Source organism: Salvia splendens, chromosome 9 (genome assembly GCF_004379255.2).
Source record: "Salvia splendens isolate huo1 chromosome 9, SspV2, whole genome shotgun sequence".
NCBI lineage: Eukaryota > Viridiplantae > Streptophyta > Magnoliopsida > Lamiales > Lamiaceae > Salvia > Salvia splendens.
The window spans coordinates 10,927,312-10,951,877 of NC_056040.1; the positions used below are offsets into that span (position 1 = coordinate 10,927,312).

Here is a 24,566-nt window from a genome sequence, read left to right on the forward strand (position 1 = left end):
TAATAAAAAAATTAATAAAATATGAGTCCTATATTTTATAGTAATACGACTATTAAATTTTTTTTGCTAATTTTGATAATTAAATTTATAGTTTTTAATATTAAAAAAATTTAAATTGCACTGTAACAATATAAAATATGTGTAACATAAATTTACTTCTTTTATTTTTAATATTTTTAGAATATTTTACTTTTTGAAATGGTAAAACACATTAAATTTAATCATCAAAATGAATTAAAAAGTTAGCAAAAATTTACTTCAAAATAAAATATGTATATCACTGAAACTTAGTGAGAAAGTCAATACTACAAAATAATTAAGAAATACTACTATGAAACATAAACAAAAAATTGAATTAAATTAAAAGGAATAACTTCAATCGTAGTATAACAAGAAATAAAATAATGTAACGCAAAAATTCAATATGTAGTAGTAGTATAGCTATTATTGCCCGCACGGGCTTAACTCAGTTGGTTCCTGGGTGGTAGATTGTCCCTAAGCAGACAGGATCGAATGCTGGCAGCCGCAGTGTGGGAGTGTGGTGGCTCCTTGTGTGCTGGTTACCAGTGTAAGTTCCTCCCACCTAATGGGCCGCTGAGTGGGAGTCCACTGTGGTGGCTCCTTGTGTGCTGGTTACCAGTGTAAGTTCCTCCCACCTAATGGGCCGCTGAGTGGGAGTTTCACCACTGTGGTGGGTTACCAGTGTAAGTTCCTTCCACCTAATGGGCCGTTGAGGTACCGTGTTTGAACCCCTCCATAGCGATGTCGGGCCGGGTTATGGGGGCGCCTGGGGTGAGCGAATCACCTTTTTGTCCCTAAGTAGTATAGCTATTACAAATTAGAAATGTAAAGTGAAGAGCATCAGATCCCCCATAAACTCTTTTTTAATTCTGCGATAAGAGAATAAAGAATTTTAATTTTTTAATACCAAATTTGGGTTTCTCGCCTTCCTCAACGAGTAACGTAGTTTGTCGCAGAGAGAGAATGGTGAAGATCACGGCGCTGATGGTACTGAAATGCACCACGGAGGGTGCGGATCCGATAATATTGGTGAACGCCACGGATCTAAGCAGTTTCGGATTTTTCCAACGCCACAGCATTAAGGAGTTCATTGTATTTGTGGGTCGGACCGTAGCTAAACGGACGCCGCCCGGACAACGCCAATCAGTGCAGCATGAAGGTCGGTCTCATGCGATTCTTGAGGTTTTATCAATTTGTTGATTGATTAGTTTTTGGTTCGATTTGTCTAGGGATTGCGTGGATTTTGGTGATTTGAGGGGCTTTGCGCTTTGTTTAGATTATAGAGTATCTTTTACTTTGGTGTGTATTATTTCAGCTGGTTTTATTGGTTATTATCCTCTGAAGTTTGTTTTTCGAATTGCTGGTTTATGTTTTTGTCTCTCTCTGTTGTTGATTACTGATAACTTAATTTGATGTGTGATGGGGTGCGTACTAAACAAGCCCAAGGAAGAGTATGAGTTCGGCCCAAAGCCCAAGGAAGAGTATGAGTTCGGCGTTACCAAAGAGTTCGGCCTCAGCCTACAGCTCGGTAAAAGCCAACCAATCAAGCTCTGCTCTCAGGACGGCATCAAGCTCTACTCTCAGACCGGCAACCAAAGCAGTTCGGTCTCAGTATTCGACCGAACATCAAGCTCTGCTCTCAGGTCGGCATCAAGCTCTACTCTCAGATCGGCAACCAAAGCAGTTCGGTCTCAGTATTCGACCGAACAAGGAGTTAGTGGACCCATACAGGATTTCCACAACTTCCAACACACCCACTACCACGTGGTGTCGGCTCAGGCCACGATCGTAGGCCATGACCTACGCTACATGCAGGACCTCCATGACCTCCACGACATCCACAACCATCATTAGTGGTGATGCAAGCCACGATCTTAGTTCAATGTATAAATAGAACTTAGATCTGGTAGAAAAAGGGTTAAGCTCTCTAGAGATAAAACACCATATAGCAAGTTTGTATTTGTAAGCTGTAGAAAACAGATCAAGCAATACAACTCTGCCCTCTTTTCTTCCCGTGGACGTAGATTTACTTCAGTAAATCGAACCACGTAAATTCTTTGTGTCGTGATCTGTATTTTCCTGCATTCACTAACATCAATAATTCGCGGATTCATCACTGGCGCCGTCTGTGGGAAACAGAGAACCAAATTTGTGATAAAGCGAGTTTTTGATCCTCTTCTACCAAAAAAATGCATACCAGATCACATAACACCCGTGCCTCCATCCGTGATAACCATGAGGAAGCTAATCCAGCAGCCCATAGGCCTGGAAAGCAGCCTCGTGAAAAATCTACTTCCAGTTCTCACGGAGAAGGAACAAGCCGCTCAAAAGGTCCACACACCGAGTCTTCCCAGCAGCCTGATTTGAATGAGGCTGTCAAGCAGTTCTTGGCTGAGAAGCAGGATGAGTTCTTAGCCTTCCTGCAAAAGAGCCAAGAGCCGAAGACGAAAACGGTGGATTCTCCTTCCTCATCCAGACATGAAAGTCACTACCGCAGTAGTGCCGTGTCTTCCAGGAAGAAGAATCCTCAACCCCGACACATTCCTGTTCCTCCTCGGTACCGGAATCACAGGAGATCTCCATCTCCTCCATACCGAAGAGATGTCGGGTTCGCCATGTACGGAGCATTGAAGACTCCGTTCTCGGACGATATCACCCGAACTCCCCTTCCACAGAACTACCGAACTCCGTCGATAACCTATGACGGACTCGTGGATCCTCATGACTTCCTGGGACGCTATCAGTATAATATGGCGAACCAAGGTCTCAATGAGGTCCATATGTGCAAGCTGTTCCCCGAGCTGCTCATCGGGAACGCCAGAAGGTGGTTCGACAGCCTTCCTCAAGGCAGCATTAGATCCTACCGAGATCTGATGGATGCTTTCCACAGGAGGTTCTTTCAGAAAGCGGAAGCCCGGAATACTTCGGCTCAGCTGCTTTCTATACGTCAAGGTCGCGACGAAAAGATCAGCGACTTCCTGACGAGATTCCATAAGGAATGCCTACAAGTAGATAATCTCAATGATCTACTTGTCATTTCGGCATTCCAAAATGGAATCCTGCCCGGAGCTCTCTACAGAAAGCTCGTGGAATGCAGTCCGCAAACAGCTCAAGAGATGTGGGACATTGCGGACCAGTTCTCCCGAGCCGATGAGGCAGACCGTCGAAAACGGTCTTTAGACAGCTCATCTAGAGGAGACGAAAAGAAGCCCGATCATAGCGATCAGAGGCTTCCTCGCCGAACACCTTCCCCACCAAAGGAGGGATAGCGGTCATCCGAGGTGATCGAAAAAGAGCAAGTGTGTCCGCAGATTGCGCTTAAAAGTGCCGAGCAATCAGTTCGGCACCATCAAGCATAGCAATCACAGCAGCCGGAGTCAGAGGCAGGCGAAATGACCGAAGTCACACCGGAGCCGAACTCAATGGTGTTCGGCACTGAAGCCGTGATTCCGGTTTAGATCGGCATACCCAGTCCCCGAACTCAATTTCTCCTCAGAAATGAATGGTGACGGACTGAGAGCCGAACTAGATCTTGCCGAAGAAAGAAGAGAATTGGCCTGCATAAAAGCAGCCAAGTACAAGGAGCAAGTAGCCCGGTATTACAACCAAAGGGTGAAGAAGCTGCAATTTCAAGTGGGAGATCTCGTCTTGAGAAACAACGAAGTAAGCCGAGCAGAAAAGCTGGGCGAACTCGAACCCACTTGGGAAGGTCCATATCGGGTGTCAGAAGTCCTCGGCAAAGGGTCTTACAAATTGACTCACGTGTCAGGAGCACAAGTACCCCGAACATGGTACGTTTCCAACCTCAAAAAGTTTCATTTGTAAGAGACAGTCCGGTCAGTCAGTCTTGAGTTCTGTTCGGTCAATGTGCTTTCTTTGGTTTGCTTGGTCTTTGTTTGTCTCTGTGCGTTTTGTCTGTCTATGTGCGTGTCGTCTCTTGCAAATGTTACTGAGGTATCTTGTTCTTCGAAGGCTGATCCCCTTCTTAGAACATATACAAGCTAAACGATTGTGAGTCAAAGCTTCTAAAGAGGATACAAGACCACAATTCAGCTTAAACAAGCAGTTCGTCTGAAACGAGCTGCAACAAGCCAACGATTGTGAGTCAAAGCTTCTAAAGAGGATACAAGACCACAATTCAGCTTAAACAAGCACTTCGTCTGAAACGAACTGCAATAAGCCAACGGTTGTGAAGTCCAAGCTTCCAAGGAAGATACAAGACCACAATTCGGCTTAAGAAATAAGCACTTCGTCTGAAACGAACTGCAATAAGGGAAAGTCCGATCCACGCGATAAACCTCGCCGAATTAGGACGACCAAGTTCGGTCAAAGAAGTTTACCTCATAAGACCGATGACGACCATGTCTAGTCAAAGAGGTTTACTGCATAAGACCACTTCGGTTAACTGGGAAAGTCCGATCCACGCGATAAAACTCGCCGAATTAGGACAAGGGAAAGTTCGATCCCGGCGACAAAAATCGCCAAATTAGAACACAAAGACGAGTCCGGTCAAAGATGTTTATTTCATCAGACCAAAGACGAGTCCGGTCAAAGATGTTTATTTCATCAGACCAAAGACGAGTCCGGTCAAAGATGTTTATTTCATCAGACCAAAGACGAGTCCGGTCAAAGATGTTTATTTCATCAGACCAAAGACGAGTCCGGTCAAAGATGTTTATTTCATCAGACCAAAGACGAGTCCGGTCAAAGATGTTTATTTCATCAGACCCAAGACGAGTCCGGTCAAAGATGTTTATTTCATCAGACCAAAGACGAGTCCGGTCAAAGATGTTTATTTCATCAGGCCAAAGACGAGTCCGGTCAAAGATGTTTATTTCATCAGACCAAAGACGAGTCCGGTCAAAGATGTTTATTTCATCAGACCAAGGACCAAGTCCGGTCAAAAAAGTTTACTTCATAAGACCGAGGACAAGTACGATGAAATTTTTTCGCTAAGCTGTAAATACAGTGTTAGAAGCGAAAACAAAATTTCATTTTTCAAATCTTGTTCGGCATACAACTCCGCTACCCTACAAAATGGCGTTACGCTATTACAAAGGACTATTCTACTGTCCAGGGTTGCTAAAGTTGAGCCATCTATTCACAAAATCCTCGTGAAGCTGAGTTCGGGCGTTCCAGGCAGCCGCAGAATAAGCAGGTCGACGAGATGCTCTAATCGACCTGCCACCTCTTCTCTGAGCCCGGGAAGCCCTAGCACCTCGGCGGCGAAGAGTCTCTTCACGAAGCATTTGCCGATCTTGCTCACTCATAACCACAGCTCCTCTGCGAACTTCAGTCCGTCCTCGACTTGACGTCTCCGGTTGTCCCTGAGTTCGTTGCTGACTTGGAGTAGGGTTTTGAGCAAGTGAATCAGAGGTTTGAGCTGGAGTACTAGCATCTGTTGGCGGGAAATGCCTGAGGAATCTCTCAATTGCGGGACGCCGGGCAAGAACTATGTCGTACCGAGAGGCCCAGCGCCGCAATGATGTCACGACTTGTTGGCAAGCCGAGCTCTCCAGCGCATTGTTCCTCCGGAGTACATTATATTCCTCCCACAGTTCGTCAACTCGACTCTGAACATCTGATATGGTCATTCCCCCGCGCACACGGATGTAATCCTCGTACGCAGTCCTCTCAGCAATGGTCGTATTCAGCTCGGCCTCCAGATCATTCTTATCGGACTCTAAGTCCTTATTATCGGCATCCAGCTTCACTAAACGAGCCAGAAGCTCGTCATTCTTCGTCTGATCGGCTATAGCTCTTTTCTCAGCTTCGTCTAAAGCCGAAGAGTACAGCCGTTTCCAGTGAAGTATCTCCATCTCCTTGAGTACAAAGCAGCTATATTAGTTCGGCAGCTGTACCGAGCAGATAGTAAAATACAACAGGAATAAAGCCGAGTACGAAAAGCTCTACGAAGACAAGTGTAGAGAATTTTTCATTCACAAGGAAAATTTTTTACACTAGGAGGGCTTCAAGGCCACCGTACAAGGAAGAAACTAGACTAAGAGAAGGGAGACGAAATCATACTCCGCCAGCTTCGTCTCCGGCTCCTTGGTCTGGTTCAGCTTCTTTCTCCTGAGCTACCTCAGCCTCGGCCTCGCATCCTGCCGGCCTCGCCTCCGCCTCCTGATCGGCTTCCTTCTCCGGATGCCCGGCCCGCTCGACTTCGGCCTCCCGCTGCAGTCACGTGCAAGGCACGTCCCCTGACATCAGCCTCCCCCTTGCCTTTATCCAGAATGCCGAAGTGACTCACTTCGCCGAAGTGATTCACTTCGTCCTTCGGGGGGGTAGTGATGGGGTGCGTACTAAACAAGCCCAAGGAAGAGTATGAGTTCGGCGTTACCAAAGAGTTCGGCCTCAGCCTACAGCTCGGTAAAAGCCAACCAATCAAGCTCTGCTCTCAGGACGGCATCAAGCTCTACTCTCAGACCGGCAACCAAAGCAGTTCGGTCTCAGTATTCGACCGAACATCAAGCTCTGCTCTCAGGTCGGCATCAAGCTCTACTCTCAGATCGGCAACCAAAGCAGTTCGGTCTCAGTATTCGACCGAACAAGGAGTTAGTGGACCCATACAGGATTTCCACAACTTCCAACACACCCACTACCACGTGGTGTCGGCTCAGGCCACGATCGTAGGCCATGACCTACGCTACATGCAGGACCTCCATGACCTCCACGACATCCACAACCATCATTAGTGGTGATGCAAGCCACGATCTTAGTTCAATGTATAAATAGAACTTAGATCTGGTAGAAAAAAGGTTAAGCTCTCTAGAGATAAAACACCATATAGCAAGTTTGTATTTGTAAGCTGTAGAAAACAGATCAAGCAATACAACTCTGCCCTCTTTTCTTCCCGTGGACGTAGATTTACTTCAGTAAATCGAACCACGTAAATTCTTTGTGTCGTGATCTGTATTTTCCTGCATTCACTAACATCAATAATTCGCGGATTCATCAATGTGTATGCTGTGCGCAGAACATTTAGTTGCTTGTTTATTCAATTTGTTATGCAAGGTAGTCTATTAATAGCTAAAATCAATTAACATCTTCTTTGACTGTTATTTATCAGAATACAAGGTTCATTCTTATAATCGAAATGGCTTATGTGTTTTGGGGTTTATGGATGACCACTATCCTGTCCGAAGTGCATTTTCACTACTCAACCAGGTATCCAATCTTCTTGGCTCATTCTACGGTGAAAATGTTTTGAATTTGCAAGGAAAAAGACCTTCTGCGTAGTATGAAGTTGAATGAACTTTTGATTGTTTGGCAGGTCTTCGATGAATATCTAAAGAACTTCGGTGATTCATGGCAAACTGTTCAAGCTGATAACAGTCAAGAATGGCCTTATCTAAGCGAGGCACTTACCAAATTTCAGGTATGCTAGTCTTTGATGGAAATCAACAGTTGCAATTTTTCTCAGTAAAAATTGTTTTCTTTTTCTCCCCATGTATTGCAGTTTACTAATTTAGTCCCCTGTAACTGTTCAGGACCCCGCTGAGGCGGACAAGCTGTTAAGAATCCAGCGGGAGTTGGATGAAACTAAAATTATTCTTGTAAGTAATCTCTTATAACTTTTTTTGAGTTACAACTTACAACTCACACAGACCACATTCACAATGCACTGGTTAGAGGGGAAGCATCTTTCCAACTGAGCTGCTATTTGTCATCAATCTCTTTTGACTCTGCTAACTTCTCTAAGTTCTAACTATGTAGGTGTATTTTTTCTTTCACTTGTTTTTTCCACTATGCTCCTCATCATTGATATTTTAAATTCACATTTCTCATTTATTTTGAAGATTATAAGATAGTACTACTACTATGTAGTTACTGGAAGCCTGTGCAGGGACTACACTGCACGGGCTACTCTAGCATGTGTCTAAAAGAATTGCAGCAGTAATGTACTAAGAATTTTCGTAATGCTAGACACTGTTGGTTTAATTAAGCTTTCAAGTTAATACATTAAGATCTTTGTAATATTTTCACCTGATCCTTTATCTTAACCTTTTTATAATGATATAATTGTATTTGGCTTTTGTCTCAGCACAAAACAATTGATAGTGTGCTAGAACGAGGTGAGAAGCTTGATAGCTTGGTAGAGAAGAGTTCAGACCTCAGTGCAGCGTCTCAGGTTTGTTTCTTGTTGGATCATTTGGTGCCTCTAAAATAAATCTCCAAGAGCAAATGGTCTCTTATTTCCCTTACATACTCTAATCATGAACCATAAATCTATTGTATGTGTTCTACAGTGCATCTGAGAACACCCTTTCATCCTTATTTGATTTCTTAGGAAATGTTTTAACAAATTGAAAAAAGAAAAAACATTTATCTTTCTTCCTGAAGAAAATCGATATCGTTAAAATGTACTTGTATCTGATTAACGAGTCTAGTTGCGTGTTTTATTATTGTTATATTGTATCCTTTGCTTTACGGATGGCAATGTGGAGGTCTGGGATAGGATTGAATTTTCCCAGGATCCACTCAGCCAGGGAACATGTGGGCCAGCTCAGCTCCCGTCTGGCCCTGCCCTGCCATGAAGCCCAGCGTGTCTAGTCTGCTACACCCCCAGTTTACTGTGTCCTTTATTTTTCAACTATTTAAAATAGGGTTCTTCTTTACATTCAAAATTCAAGTTGGAATACAGAACTTGCAGATCTGCAAGAATGAAGTAAACAAATCAATAATAGAAATCAAGAAAATAGAATTTCTTGCATAGATGGTGGTCGAAGAAAATTGAGAAAATAGAACATTAATATGTCAATATATTTAGTGACTTTAAAGTGGGAAGAAGAGGAATATGCAAGGGGAACAAAACCACTGGCAGGGATGAGGAGGGCTCATGGTGCTGTTACTAGCATCTGGAGTGGTGGGTGTGTCCATGGGTGAAAGTGCAGAATTTGGGCAGACATAGCTGCTGAGACTCTCAGAAAATGTAATGGCACAAGAGTCACAGGGAAATGTAGCATGTATAGACATTAGAGAAGTGGTGACATGATGGAGGGAAGGAAGTGGTTGGATCGTGTCTAGAATGAATATATGTATTAAAAAGATTAAAATGTGTGGAATAAGTCTGCTAAAATTCACTAACCCCAGATCCGTTTTGTACCTTTTTGACTGGAATCATACCCTTCTAGGGACCTGTCTGACCGAGTTGAGACTCTAGACCCACCTCGACCTGGACCTTTTTTCTGGTTTTTATTTTTAATCCGTCCCATTGCCATCCTCACCTGATTTAGCAGTGGTTGAATTTTTTCCTAAGATGTTGTCATCATGGTTACTGGTGATTAGCATAAGCATGAATACTCTTAGTGGGCGTTTACTTTTCATGATTATTAAAGATAGATTGGGTATTTTTATCCTCATTAGTAGGATTTCTCCAATTCTACATTTTAAATGAGATATGAATCAAACAAAATAAACTCAAATGATAGAAATTATCAAGGTCCCTTTGGATATCCCGAAAACTCCAATCCTTCAAAGTTCAAAGTAAGCTAGGGATTAGTTTATCCAATTTTATGGAGTATATCTAAGGTAATCTTCAAAAGTACATGACCCCTTAAAAGCCCAAATGAAGTTAAACTCGTTTTGCTCCTCCGGAACTTTCTGGGAGTTTTAAATTTTTGACTTAATCAGTTAAGTTTTTATTCTTTGGTATAGATGTGGTAGACGATTGTGGTTTTCCTTAATGAGATGCTTAATGTAGTTAGAAGTTCTTTTCTTCGACTTGTTATGTGTTTATGAATTGATAAATGTGAAGTTCTTTTTTTGCTGATCATTCTGATGCAAGTTATTTTGAAACAGATGTTTTATAAGCAGGCGAAGAAGACTAATCAATGTTGTACTGTATTGTAAATGCTTCAGAAAGAAGGGGATTATCTCATACGTGGCTAAGTTGTGTTGATGAATTGATAAAATGTGAAGTTTGGCAGTGTTTATATTGCTTGTATACTGTTTTGAGGCTCAAATCTTTGGTTGCTCCTCCTCTCTGTTATCAAATTGTTTAAAGGTTATAATCACGTTGGCAGTGTTCGTAATATCACAATGCGACACTGGTGTTCTTTTTTATAGCTATAACCAGCTTACATTTGTTTATTGATATTACAGTCGATATATATAAAAGTTAATTGCGAGGGTACTTACGTTACCAGTAATCAATTGTATATATTAATTGTTTTCTAAAAGCGCATTAGATTAATGTGTGAAAATAGAAAACAAACTTGATGTCCTTGTTTAAATTCTCACGTTCTAGGCAGGGCACATGATACTGCTCCCGAAATTCCCCATTTTACCCTTGATGGCAGCTGAGCCATCTCTGCATGATGCCCAAAACAATATCGATTAATAAGCAATTGGAAGAGTTAACCTTGTAATGTTTGTATATAATGGTTTAAGATGTGAAGATTCGCAATGGAATTGATTCCGTTGAGTGTATATTGACCTACCTAGCACGAAGTAGTTAATGTACGATGCTAAGGACATGTTCACTCTCACCTAATTGTTAATGGCAAGAAATAAATATGTGACAAAATTAGGTGGTGGGCTCCACCATTACAGAATTTAGTATGTATGTTTAAGTAAACATGAACTGGAGAGTTGTTTAAAAAACATGTGCCTCTTCAAATATGTGATATGACCAAATAGCCCTTACATACTCCCTCCGTCCCGTGCTACTCGCACGTTTGCTTTTCGGCTCGTCACAAAGTCCTTACACTATTTATAATTTAAGTTAGAATTAATGCATTTAATTAATATGTTAGTTTAAGTTAAGAGCTCTTTTATTAAGTGATGTCTCATTACACCTAAAATTCTTTTTTAATTACACAAAAAAATCAATCCCAAATTTACGGCCTAAAATGAAAAGTGCGAGTAGCATGGGACGGAGGGAGTATTTGTTAGAATCAGGGAAATCAAATTTGGTGGGGTTAAAGTAGTCAATAAACAACCTATTCTGGAGTAGTCAGAAATAAATACCACCCTTTTTGGATGATTTAAATCTGGGTCAATTACTGTGAATAGTGCGGGCCATGTTGCATATCGAGGGCCCGCCAGTGTAAAAACATGTACACTGAACATCAAGAAATACTCAGATTTGGGCTCTTATCAGACACTATCGGCTGTACTGAACGAGTCCTAACTGTCTTAAGTTGTGCATTCTAATATACAGCGGCGGATCTAGTATTTTGGTTAAAATTTTTGCTTGTGCATATGTATTGAGTTTGTTAAGAATTTTACTTTCAGTTGTATTTTCAACTGTGAAAATGTAAGCTAACTAATTCGAATATCATAATACAACTAGAATTGTATTTATATTAGGTAGTCGGTGGTGATAATCGTGCCTAACACGTTTACCAATCACATTTTGTCAATCGCAAAATACTTTTTAAATGCAACTCCTCTTAATTTATGTACAAATCTGGCAACGATTGCTGCTCTTCTCCTAGTACAAATACTGGCTTATCAGATTTCACATGTTCAACCAAACCATTTCCTTCCTTCATTCATTCATTCATTCATTCATTCAATTCTTGTCTAAGTTTAATCAAAATCCAGAATGCACACACACGTGCTAGTATTCCCATTCCCTGCGCAGGGCCACATGATACCGCTCCTCGACCTCACCGCTCAACTCGCCAGCTCCGGCGTCACCGTCACCGTCGTCGTCACCCCCAAAAACCTTCACTTCCTGGACCGCCTCCTCGCCGCCCACCCCACCTCCATCTCCGCCCTCTCCCTCCCCTTCCCCACGTACCCCGCCATCCCCGCCGGCGTCGAGAATCTCTTCCAACTCCCCCCCGACGCCTTCCGCTTCATGCTCCACGCACTCGGCGAGCTCCACGCTCCTCTCCTCCGCTGGTTCGGCAGCCAATCCTCAACGCCCTCCGCCATCATCTCCGACCTCTTTCTTGGGTGGACCCACCACCTCGCCTCCCAGCTAAGCATCCCCCGCTACGTCTTCTCCCCCTGCGGCGCTCTCGCCATTTCCATCGTCAATTCACTTTGGTGTGAGATTCCGACGAGGAGAAACCACGACGACGACCGTGAAATCATTCAGTTTCCGAAGATTCCAAACTCCCCGTTTTACCCCTGGTGGCAGCTGAGCCCTCTTTATCAGAGCTACGTGGAGGGAGACCTAGTTTTGGAATTCATTAAAGATTCCTTCCGCGCTAATACGGTTAGTGATGGGCTGATTTTGAATACGTTTAAGGAGTTGGAGGGTGTTTATTTGGACCATTTGGCTAGAGAATTGGGCCACAGTCGGATATGGCCCATTGGGCCAATTTTACCTCCAGCTGAGATTGGGGCAGTTGGCCGGGGCGGGTCGAGTTCAGTACCCATTTCTGGAATATCCGCATGGCTTGACACGTGTCAAGATCGAACAGTGGTGTTCGTATGTTTTGGAAGCCAGACATTATTGAGTAACAAGCAATTGGAAGAGTTATGCTTGGGATTAGAGAAAAGTGGCGTCAAGTTCATTCTAGTGGTGAAGGATAAAATAGAGAGTGATTATGGAGTGCTTCCTATAGGATTTGAGGACCGAGTTGTGGGGAGAGGGGTTGTGATCAGGGGATGGGCTCCCCAGGTTGTGATATTGAGACACACAGCCGTGGGTGCCTACTTCACACACTGTGGATGGAACTCGACACTAGAAAGTATTGCAGCTGGAGTTCCAATGATGGCATGGCCTATGGGCGCCGACCAATTTGTCAACGCGACATTAATAGAGAGCGAACTCGATATTGGGGTTCAGGTATGTGAAGGCGACAAAGCTGTGCTTGGTTCCGATGAGCTAGCACAACACCTACTCAAAGCTACATCGCACGAGTGGACGGAGAGAAGGGCACGTGCGATGGCATTGAGCAAAGCTGCACAAGATGCCACCACTAGTGGTGGAAGTTCATTCAACAATTTGGAACATTTCGTAAGCCACTTATCAAAATAACATAGTAAGTAGTAGTATAGTAATATGTTATACTTTTAAAACTCTTAGCATGTTATATTATGCACAAGGGGTAAATAACACGAAATATTAATATGAATACATATTCTTCTTGTTCAACTTACTATCTTATGCTATATCCTATTTTCCAAAGATGGATTTAAGCCACCAGATGCCTTTAGTGTCGTTGGTCGCATTCTCATTTTCCGGCGGGTTATCAGATTGAGGCGTTTTGCGGAGCTTGCTCATATCGTATCCTTCCCCTTTAGCCTTCTCCACCAGCATATTGTATGTCTCCTCATCAATATGAGCCTTCCTGCTCAGAATCTGCAACACAACCATCATTCATTATTCGCTAATCTTTTTACTCCTCCCACACTACTAATTTTTAGTAATATTGGTCCTAAAACCGCGAATTCTGCAACTTTTCTGATCATAAAAATCACAAACTTTTAAATGTCCGATCCCAATATAATTTTTTTGGAAAATTTTGAGCTTAAACGACTAGCTGTGGAATCTCTGTGGCTTGGCTTAGTCTGAGATACATATGTGGAACAACATGGTTTGAAGGTCCTTGATGAATCCGCGAATTTCTGATGTTTGTAAATGCTGGTAGAAGATAAAGACTACGACACAAAGAATTTACGTGGTTCGATTTACTGAAGTAAATCTACATCCACGGGAAGAAGGGAGAGCAAGATTGTATTGCTTGATCTGGGATTACAGCTTACAACACAGACTTGCTATATGATCTTTTATCTCTAGAGTTAGTTAATCCTGGTCTATCAGATCTAAGTTCTATTTATATATTGAACTGAGATCGTGGCTTGCATCACCACCCTAAGTCGTGGAGGTCATGGAGGTCATGAGATCCTGCATGGCCACTAACTAGGCAGTGGCTTACATCATCAGTAATTATGTCGTGGATGTCGTGGAGGTCATGAGAGCCTGCATGGGCCCACCACTAGATAGATCGTGTAGTGGAGGTCGTGGCTCCCAGTTCGGTATTGCCGAGCAGCTTTTGCCGATGCTGAGACCGAACTGCTGAACTATTGCCGAGCAGCTTTGTAGAGCTTGATTGGTCGGCTTTTACCGAGCTATAGGCTGGGGCCGAACTCTTTGGTAACGCCGAACTGATACTCTTTCTTGGGCTTTAGGCTGATGGGCTTTACTGCTGTTGGGCTTGTTTAGTACGTACTCCATCACTACCCCCCCCGAAAAGCGAAGTGAATTACTTCGGCATTCTGGATAAAGGTACGGGGTAAGTTGATGTTTGTCGTCGGTCTTATGAAGTGAACTCTTCTTTGACCGGACTCGTCTTTGGTCTGATGAAATAAACATCTTTGACCGGACTCGTCTTTGGTCTGATGAAATAAACATCTTTGACCGGACTCGTCTTTGGTCTGATGAAATAAACATCTTTGACCGGACTCGTCTTTGGTCTGATGAAATAAACATCTTTGACCGGACTCGTCTTTGGTCTGATGAAATAAACATCTTTGACCGGACTCGTCTTGTGTCCTAATTTGGCGAGTTTTATCGCTCGGATCGGACTTTCCGTTGTCCTAATTTGGGGATCGGACTTTCCCTTGTCCTAATTCGGCGAGTTTTTATCGCGTGGATCGGACTTTCCCTTGTCCTAATTCAGGCAAGTTTTATCGCGAGAATCGGACTTTCGTTGCAGTTCGTTTCAGACGAAGTGCTTGATTCTTAAGCTGAATTGCGGTCTTGTATCCTCTTTAGAAGCTTGGACTTCACAATCGTTGGCTTATTGCAGTTCGTTTCAGACGAAGTGCTTGTTTAAGCTGAATTGTGGTCTTGTATCCTCTTTAGAAGCTTTGACTCACAATCGTTGGCTTATATATGTTCTAAAAAGGGGATCAGCCTTCGAAGAACAAGATACCTCAGCAACATTTGTAAGAGACGACACGCACATAGACAGACAAAACGCACATAGACAAAACGCACATAGACAAAAAGACCAAGCAAACCAAAGAAAGCACATTGACCGAACAGGACTCAAGACTGACTGACCGGACTGTCTCTTACAAATGGAACTTCTTGAGGTTGGAAATGTGCCATGTTCGGGGTACCTGTTCTCCTGACATGTAAGCCAATTTGTAAGACCCTTTGCCGAGGACTTCTGACACCCGATACGGACCTTCCCATGTGGGTTCGAGCTTGCCCAGCTTTTCTGCTCGGCTTACTTCGTTGTTTCTCAAGACGAGATCTCCCACTTGAAATTGCAGCTTCTTCACCCTTTGGTTATAATACCGGGCTACTTGCTCCTTGTACTTGGCTGCTTTTATGCATGCCAATTCTCTTCTTTCTTCGGCAAGATCTAGCTCGGCTCTCAGTCCGTCGTCATTCATTTCTGCTGAGAAATTTAGAGTTCGGGGACTGGGTATGCCGATCTCCACCGGAATCACGGCTTCAGTGCCGTACACCAGACTGTACGGAGTTTCACCGTTGGAGGTTGTGGGTGTAGTTCGGTAGGACCATAGGACTTGAGGGAGATTTTCTACCCATTGTCCTTTGGCTTGTTCTAACCGAGCTTTTAACCCTTTCACCAGGATACGATTTGTTACCTCCGTTTGTCCGTTTGCTTGTGGATGAGAGACCGAAGTGAACCGCTGTTGAATATTCAGCTCTTGGCACCAATTCTTGAACGTCTTGTCGGTGAATTGAGTCCCGTTATCCGAGATGAGGATGTGGGGTATGCCAAATCGGCACACTATGTTCTTCCAGACGAAATCCAATGCCTTCGAGCTCGTTATCGTAGCTAATGGTTCAGCTTCCACCCACTTCGTAAAGTAGTCCACGGCAACGATTAGGAATTTTATTTGCCGAGGAGCTTGTGGTAGTGGTCCTACTATGTCTATACCCCATTGCATAAAAGGCCAAGGGCTTTGCATAGTGGATAAATCGGTCTGCGGCATCCTTGGGATATTTGCATGGACTTGGCACTTCGGGCATGTCTTGACGAGCTGCACTGCTTCTTGTACCAAGGTTGGCCAATAATATCCCCATCTTAGAACTTTTTTAGCTAAAGCTCTAGCTCCGATGTGGCTGCCGCACGATCCTTCATGAACTTCTCTGAGGATGTAGTCCGTCTCTTCTGGCCCTATACATCGTAATAACGGCTGAAGGTAGGACTTTCTGTATAAGACTCCTTCATGAAGTTCGTACCGAAGTGCTCGGCATGTGATTTTCCGAGCTTCTCTCTTATCCTCGGGCAGTTGTCCTTGATCTAGATACTGTAAGATCGGCGTCATCCAGTTCGGCGAGCTGGTTACTGAATGTACCTCAGCTTCATCAATGCTTCGATGCATCAATTCCTCCATCTTTGAGCTTGGACATGCGGCTAACTTACTTAAAGTATCTGCTCGGCTGTTTTCTGCTCTGGGAATGCGGATTATCCGAAAATAAGAGAAACTTCGGCTAATGCTTTGCGCTTTGTCTAAATATTTTCTCATCCTCTCATCACGGGCTTCACTTGTACCCAACATGTGATTCACTATGACTTGTGAATCACAATGGATTTTGAGAGACTTGATACATAGACTTTGCGCTAGCTGGAGTCCGGCAAGGAGGGCTTCGTATTCGGCTTCGTTATTAGTGGTTGGGAATGAGAACCGAAGTGAATAGGTTACCTCGTGTCCATCGGGAGCGATAAGCAGAATACCAGCTCCACTTCCCGTTTTATTCGAAGCTCCATCTACGAATCCGCTCCAGCAGTCCGGCGGCTCCTCTTCGGATTCCAAGGGCTGTGCTAGTTCGGCATTGGCAGAATTTTTCTGTTCGGCAATGACAGGGATTGCTTGATCGAACTTGGCCTCTGCAAGAAAATCTGCCAAGGCTTGTCCCTTGATGGCTTTCCGAGGTAGGTACTCGATTGAGTGTTCTCCCAGCTCTATGGCCCATTTGGCGATTCTGCCTGATGCTTCTGGCTTGGTCAAAACTTGCCGAAGAGGCAGATCGGTTAAGACGCATACCTTGTGAGCATAGAAGTATGGCCGCAGTCTCCTTGCTGCATTTACTAACGCCAGAGCAATTTTTTCCAGAGGTTGATACCTTGTTTCTGGACCTCTTAATGCTCGGCTTGTAAAGTAGATGGGAAACTGCTTTAGGCCTTCTTCTCGTACAAGCACCGCGCTAATGGTTTGATCGGATGCCGCTAAGTATAAGAAAATCACTTCGGCATCTGTTGGAGCAGAGAGAATTGGAAGCTCGGCTAAATAACTTTTGAGCTCGTCAAAAGCCTTTTTCTGCTCGGCTCCCCACTCAAACTTTGGTGCCTTTTTTAACACTTTGAAGAACGGCAGTTGCTTTTCGGCTGCTTGGGAAAGGAATCTATTCAATGCGGCTAGACATCCAGTTAGTCTTTGCACATCGTGTATGGACTTCGGCATCGCCATGTTCTGAATAACCTGAACTTTTGAGGGATTTGCCTTGAGTCCGTCCTTTGAAACCCAACAACCCAGAAATTTTCCCGAATCTACCAAAAAGGTACATTTTTGGGGGTTGAGTTTGAGGTTGGCTTTTCGGAGCACGTCGAGAGTGGATTTGAGGTTGTCTTCGTACTCCGAAGTGCTTTTGCTTTTGACAACTATGTCGTCGACATACACTTCAACCTGTTTTCCGATTAGGTGCCGAAAAAGCTTGTCTACCATCCTTTGATAAGTGGCTCCGGCATTCTTTAAACCGAATGGCATCTTTTTATAAGCGAAAATGCCGAAATCGGTAATGAAAGCTGTTTTCGGAGCGTCACTCTCATCCATCAACACTTGGTGATATCCTTTGTATAAATCAAGAAAACAGAAAATTTCGAAGCCGATCAAAGCTTCTACTTTTTTATCTATATTCGGAAGGGGATAGCAATCTTTAGGACAGTGCTTGTTTAGATCGGTAAAATCTATGCACATCCGCCATCCTCCTCCTTTTTTCTTGATCATCACAGGATTGGCCACCCAAGAAGGATATTTCACCTCGAATAGTACATCCGCTTTTAGTAATTGGCGGACTTCGTTATGGATGACTTGGCTTCTTTCTGCCGCAAAGAGTCTTTGCTTCTGTTTTACCGGCCGGATTGAAGGATCAATATTTAACCGATGAGTGATTACCTCGGGGGGCACTCCGGTCATGTCCAACGAAGACCATGCAAAGACATCTTTGTACTCCTTGAGGAGCTGAATGGTCTTTTCCCGGAGTAGAGGCGTTCCTGTGAAGCCGATCTTGACCGTTCTGGATGGATCATCTTCGTATAACTGAACGGTCATTGAGTTCGGCTCTGAAGTGACTTCGGTCATCTCGCTTGCCTCTGACTCCGGTTGCTGTGATTGCTATGCTTGATGGTGCCGAACTGATTGCTCGGCACTTTTAAGCGCAATCTGCAGACATTCTTTTGCTCTCTTTTGATCACCTCGGATGACCGCTATCCCACCTTTAGTGGGGATCTTGATGGTGAGGTGATAAGTAGAGCAAACGGCCCGAACTGTGTTGAGCCAGTCTCTCCCCAGGATGATGTTGTACGGGGACCGAGCTTTCACCACAAAGAACTCGATCATCGTATTGGAGCTTGTAGGCGCTTTTCCCACCGTGATCGGAAGGCTGATAATACCTTCAGGGCGGGTGTCCTCCTGGGCGAAACTTTTCAGAGGAAGTGGAGCCGGACTGAGCCGAGCTGGATCCACTTCCATTTTATCGAAACATTCTTTAAAAAGAACGCTGACTGACGCTCCGGTATCCACAAATACTCTGTGGATCAGTTTGTTTGCCACTCCGGCTTGAATGACAATAGCGTCTTGGTGAGGAGAGATGGCTGGGACGGGATCGGCATCTGAAAATGTAATCACTTCGTCTTTCTTCAGCCTTTTATGTGTCGGCTCCTCTTGATTGGAACCTCTGCGTTCTGCTTTTAGGGACGACTTAGTCTTCCCGGCAAGGAGAGCATCAATAGTCTGGATCACTCCATCATATTGCGGCTCGTCGTCGTCTTCGGGATCTTCATGCCTTTTCGGATCCTGAGGATTGCAGTTCGCACCTCTCTGCTTTTTGTTCTTTTTCGGCTGCTTGCTTTGGTATTTTTTTAACGTTCCTGTTTTCACAAGAACATCAATACCTGCAGCCAAATTTCGGCACTCCTCGGTATCGTGACCGTGGGCTTGATGGAAGGAGCAATATTGATCCTGAGGTCGCCGCGCGGCTGATTTCGTCATCCGCTTTGGTTTTTCGAACATATCGGAATGTAGTTCGAAAATTTCCGTTCTTGACTTGTTTAATGGTACGAACTGAGCGGGCGGCTTCTCATGATTGAGACGTGGCCCCAATCTGCCTTGTACCGGTGCCCTTTGAATTCTTTCAAAAGGAGTTCGGCGAGGAAGCACCTGGCCGCTTTGATCGGGCTTCTTTTTCTCTTCTCGGGATGAGCTGTCTAAAGACCGTTTTCGACGGTCTGCCTCATCCGCACGGGAAAACTGGTCCGCAATGTCCCACATTTCTTGAGCTGTTTGCGGACCGCACTCCACGAGCTTTCTGTAGAGAGCTCCGGGCAGGATTCCACTTTGGAATGCCGAAATGACAAGTAGATCATTGAGATTATCTACTTGTAGGCATTCCTTATGGAATCTCGTCAGGAAGTCGCTGATCTTTTCGTCGCGACCTTGACGTATAGAAAGCAGCTGAGCCGAAGTAATTCGGGCTTCCGCTTTCTGAAAGAACCTCCTATGGAAAGCATCCATTAGATCTCGGTAGGATCTAATGCTGCCTTGAGGAAGGCTGTCGAACCACCTTCTGGCGTTCCCGATGAGCAGCTCGGGGAACAGCTTGCACATATGGACCTCATTGAGACCCTGGTTCGCCATATTATATTGATAGCATCCCAAGAAGTCATGAGGATCCACTAGCCCGTCATAAGTCATTGACGGTGTCCGGTAGTTCCGCGGCAAAGGAGTTCGGGTGATATCGTCCGAGAACGGAGTCTTTAATGCTCCGTACATGGCGAACCCGACATCTCTTCGGTACGGAGGAGATGGAGTTCTCCTGTGGTTCCGGTACCGAGGAGGAACAGGAACATGTCGGGGTTGAGGATTCTTTCTCCTGGAAGACACGTCACTACTGCGGTAGTGACTTTCATGTCTGGATGAGGAGGGAGAATCCGCCGTTGTCTTCTCCGGCTGTTGGCTCTTCTGCAGGAAGGTTAAGAACTCCTCCTGCTTCTCGGCCAAGAACAGCTTGACAGCTTCATTTAAATCGGGCTGCTGGGAAGACTCGGTGCGATCTCTCCTGGAGTGGCTTGTTCCTTCTTCGTGAGAACTGGAGACAGATTTCTCACGAGGCTGCTTTCCAGGCCTATGGGCTGCTGGATTAGCTTCCTCATGGTTATCACGGACGGAGGCACGGGTGTTATGTGATCTGGTATGCATTTTTTTTTTTTTTTTAGTGGTGGAAAAAGGATCAAAAATTCGCTTTATCACAGATTTGGTTCTCTGGTTTCCCACAGACGGCGCCAGTGATGAATCCGCGAATTTCTGATGTTTGTAAATGCTGGTAGAAGATAAAGACTACGACACAAAGAATTTACGTGGTTCGATTTACTGAAGTAAATCTACATCCACGGGAAGAAGGGAGAGCAAGATTGTATTGCTTGATCTGGGATTACAGCTTACAACACAGACTTGCTATATGATCTTTTATCTCTAGAGTTAGTTAATCCTGGTCTATCAGATCTAAGTTCTATTTATATATTGAACTGAGATCGTGGCTTGCATCACCACCCTAAGTCGTGGAGGTCATGGAGGTCATGAGATCCTGCATGGCCACTAACTAGGCAGTGGCTTACATCATCAGTAATTATGTCGTGGATGTCGTGGAGGTCATGAGAGCCTGCATGGGCCCACCACTAGATAGATCGTGTAGTGGAGGTCGTGGCTCCCAGTTCGGTATTGCCGAGCAGCTTTTGCCGATGCTGAGACCGAACTGCTGAACTATTGCCGAGCAGCTTTGTAGAGCTTGATTGGTCGGCTTTTACCGAGCTATAGGCTGGGGCCGAACTCTTTGGTAACGCCGAACTGATACTCTTTCTTGGGCTTTAGGCTGATGGGCTTTACTGCTGTTGGGCTTGTTTAGTACGTACTCCATCAGTCCTAAATCTTGAATTCGGCGTTGAGTATGTACTCTATCGGGTTTGAAAAATACCCTACAGGATATTAACACTAATCTTAAAATTGTGAAAGTGGGTGAGATATACAGAAATTCACCACCCTAAGTTTATGCTTTTTTTAAAACTTAACATTCTTATATTATACCTCAGCTTCTCTTCTTCTCCCACACTCCATTTGGGCATCTCTCCACAAATAAATATGATCTCAATCGAGTACAAAATTATAAATTGAACAAGTTATCTAAAAGAAGGAACACACTGGTGGTCCAATCGCAAATCTTGTTACTAACAGTCATATTTCCAAGGGGCCTTAATTCCAGATCCAATTATAATATTAGTAGTATTAGGTGGTGTTCGGTTGCCATGACTAATATCATGAGACTAACCATCTAAGATTAAGTTGTGAGATTATTTTAGTTGGAGGGGGAGGCTATGACTAATTATCATGAGACTATCCATATTAAGTTGAAGGGTTCAATCTTATAAACCAAACATGATACATATTTAATCATGAGATTTAATCTTGTCAACCGAACATCTCCTCTGTATTATTTTACTCCTATACAACCTAAGAGCACACGGATGTCCCATTCGGACATCCACTAGGACTTTCCAAAAATACCTCATGCCACGTCACTAGGACTTCCCATCCCACTGCCACGTCACTAGGACATCCCCTTCACAATCCGCCCTTCCCACTAGGACTTCCCGCAATAAAAAAAATCACAAATTCACAAATAAAGCAATTTACGTTTACGGAAATAAAATTTCAACACGAATACGAACGGGAAAAATTACCAACTCCATTAAAAAAACATACATGATTTGAAAAAAAAATTACATAGTAATAAAATAAAAAAAGTAATAACATCAACGTCAACCCCTCCGCGTCCAAACCTCTTCGATAATATCGTGCTGAAGTCGAACATGGGCATCTATTTGCCGCATGTCGACAAATGCACGCATCCGCTCGACCTCTCCATGAGGTACCCCCATATTCACATTCGCGGTGGCCACGCCGTGACTTGGACCTGCACCCGTATCATCTTCATTGGTCCACTGAGTCAGTTCCGCAGCTTCATTTTCGACAATCATGTTGTGCATTATGATACATGCGTACATGACATCGTCAATGTTGGGAATATACCACTGCCGTGCAGGACCCTTTACTACCGCCCATCGACTCTGGAGCACACCAAATGCCCGCTCCACATCCTTGCGCGCTGCTTCCTGACGGCTCGCAAAGTATGACTTCTTTTGTCCGAGCGGATGCTTGATTGTCTTCACAAAGACGGGCCAGTTTGGGTATATCTCATCCGCTAAATAGTATCCCATATTGTGCTGGTTGCTGTTGGCGACGAAACTGATGGCGGGACCAACGCCATTGCACTGAGCGTTGAACATGGGCGACGACTGGAGAATGTTGATGTCGTTGTTCGACCCGACGACTCCAAAATAAGCATGTCATATCCACAGCCGGTAGTCAGCTACAGCTTCAAGGATCATCGTGGGATGCTTGGCTTTGAAGCCGGTAGTGTACATCCCCTTCCAGGCGGCAGGGCAGTTCTTCCACTTCCAATGCATACAATCTATGTTGCCCAACATCCCAGGGAACCCATGCACCGACCCATGCATATCTATCAGCCTCTGGCAGTCTTCGGGGCTCGAACTCCGAAGATACCGCTCTCACGCCCGCACAAAAATTCTGCAGACACTCGACGGCTGTCGACTCGCAATGTGGAGGTACTCGTCGAACATGTCGGCCGCGCTTCCGTACGCCAGTTGTCTGATTGCGACAGTGCACTTCTGTAAGGGCGTGAGTCCGGGTTTGCCAACTGCATCCTCACTGATCCTAAAATACAGGTATCTTCTCTCTAAAGCACTCACGATATGCATAAACAACGGACGATGCATCCTAAAACGTCGCCGGAATAAGGCATCCCCAAAACGCGGCTGCGGAGCGAAGTAGTCCTGATACAACCGAATATGTGCAGCAATGTGGTCACGAGGTATTGTAGTTCGATGACGGATCGGCCGATGTACCGCCGCCTGCTGCCGCCCTCCTTCTGGTGTAGCAACCTATCTATCGCACCTTCCACAACGACCTCCAATTCATCCTCGCTATCACTGTCACTAGTCATTCTAGATATACTTGAAAATAGAGATGTAGAGAGAGAAAATTGTTAACACAAGTGGTGCGAATGAAATGAAGTTCAACGAGCCGTATATATAGAGTTTAAAAAAAAAATTAAATACCGGACGTCCGACCCACGCCACAATGGCGGAAGTCCGCCCGCCCGTTGCCCCCACGTCCGAGGACGTCCGTATCCAAGTTGAAACGCCACAATGGCGGACGTCCCGGTCGCCCGTCGCGGATGTCCGACCGGACGTCCGCCATTGGAGATGCTCTAATCCTTTACCTAGAAATATTCCTAATTTATTAATTAAAAAATTAGCATTTGTTTTGGGTACAGTTCACCCAAGCGAATCAGCAGAAAAAAGAAAGAACATATGATACCCATAAATAATTTAATTCCGGGAGGGCTGGCCAACGACAGCATACTGATAATCAGCATCGACGTAGAGAACCCAATAATCACCAGTGATGGGAATTATAGGCAGAAAGGGCGGAACGTAGAATTTGACTTTGAGCTTAGCCTCATCGCTGTTGGAATCAGCTTTGTAGGCGGTGCCTTCGATGTAGCCCCTCTTCCCATCCGTCCACGTCTCGTTGAGCACGTGAACCGTGCCGTCTGGGTTGAGAGTGTAGGTGGCGCGTGTGTCGACGCCGCTTTTCGGCTGGAATCTCGACGGGAACGATGCGATCTCGTACCATCTCCCCATGTATTTCTCGATGTCCAGTCCCTTCACTACTTGCATCTCTTTCGTCGCCATTGTTTCTGAGTTTGGAGTGAGTGTGTATTTTGCTTCTGCGTCTAATAATGTCTATGGGTTTTGAGATTTGGGGAAGGAGGAGTATATATTTTGTTGATAGGGTTTTTTGGATGAGGAGGTGGAGGAGCGTTGAGACCCTTATTATGATTATACTCTATGAAGATTCTTGAATAATTGAGAACCTACTCGAATATTTTCCTGAATAATGTGAATTAAATTTCTTTGATTTGAAAGTAATTTGAATTAAAGGAGGAGGAATGTCTTGTGTGGACAAAGCATTGCATTATCATTTCAGAACAAGAATATAGTCCATAAAGTGCTCACCAATTCCGAAAGGGTGTCAACAATTTTTTTTGTCAAAAAAATACTCCTAGTAAAAATTTTCAAATTACACACACGAAAGTTCACATAGTAATCAAAATGACATTACTTTAATACTTTTGACTTGCTATTTCAACAGTAATTTTGTAATCCATTTAAATTACACTCCTTCCCTTCCACTCTAAGACCTAAGTGGACCATTTTCCATTATACTTTTTTTAACTTCAT

The 24,566-nt window shown here is 44.3% G+C and overlaps 3 protein-coding genes across 3 annotated transcripts; 2 read left to right on the forward strand and 1 right to left on the reverse strand.

The window, feature by feature from the left end:
- The first annotated feature begins 864 nt into the window (after nt 1-864).
- LOC121747497 (VAMP-like protein YKT61) lies at nt 865-10,175 on the forward strand. The gene is made up of 6 exons (XM_042141543.1): nt 865-1,180; nt 7,094-7,191; nt 7,298-7,402; nt 7,515-7,580; nt 8,069-8,155; nt 9,826-10,175. The coding sequence occupies exons 1-6, from the start codon at nt 985-987 to the stop codon at nt 9,874-9,876; spliced, it is 603 nt and encodes a 200-aa protein (XP_041997477.1). The 5' UTR covers nt 865-984; the 3' UTR covers nt 9,877-10,175.
- A 1,337-nt stretch (nt 10,176-11,512) lies between these two features.
- Nucleotides 11,513-13,040, forward strand: LOC121747293 (UDP-glycosyltransferase 89B2). Its single transcript, XM_042141304.1, has one exon. The coding sequence runs from the start codon at nt 11,576-11,578 to the stop codon at nt 12,962-12,964; it is 1,389 nt and encodes a 462-aa protein (XP_041997238.1). The 5' UTR covers nt 11,513-11,575; the 3' UTR covers nt 12,965-13,040.
- A 62-nt stretch (nt 13,041-13,102) lies between these two features.
- Nucleotides 13,103-24,265, reverse strand: LOC121747054 (temperature-induced lipocalin-1-like). Its single transcript, XM_042141036.1, has 3 exons — nt 23,657-24,265; nt 18,582-18,592; nt 13,103-13,288 (listed from the first exon to the last, which is right to left on the reverse strand). Exons 1-3 carry the CDS (start codon nt 24,015-24,017, stop codon nt 13,103-13,105), a joined length of 558 nt encoding a protein of 185 aa, XP_041996970.1. The 5' UTR covers nt 24,018-24,265.
- Nucleotides 24,266-24,566: the final 301 nt, after the last annotated feature.

Coding starts and splice junctions, on each gene's coding strand:
- LOC121747054 (XM_042141036.1), bottom strand. CDS start 24,017: ATGGCGACGAAAGAGATGCAAGTAGTGAAGGGACTGGACATCGAGAAA.
- LOC121747497 (XM_042141543.1), top strand. CDS start 985: ATGGTGAAGATCACGGCGCTGATGGTACTGAAATGCACCACGGAGGGT. Junction 7,403..7,514: donor AGGCACTTACCAAATTTCAG/GTATGCTAGTCT, acceptor GTAACTGTTCAG/GACCCCGCTGAGGCGGACAA. Junction 7,581..8,068: donor ATGAAACTAAAATTATTCTT/GTAAGTAATCTC, acceptor CTTTTGTCTCAG/CACAAAACAATTGATAGTGT.
- LOC121747293 (XM_042141304.1), top strand. CDS start 11,576: ATGCACACACACGTGCTAGTATTCCCATTCCCTGCGCAGGGCCACATG.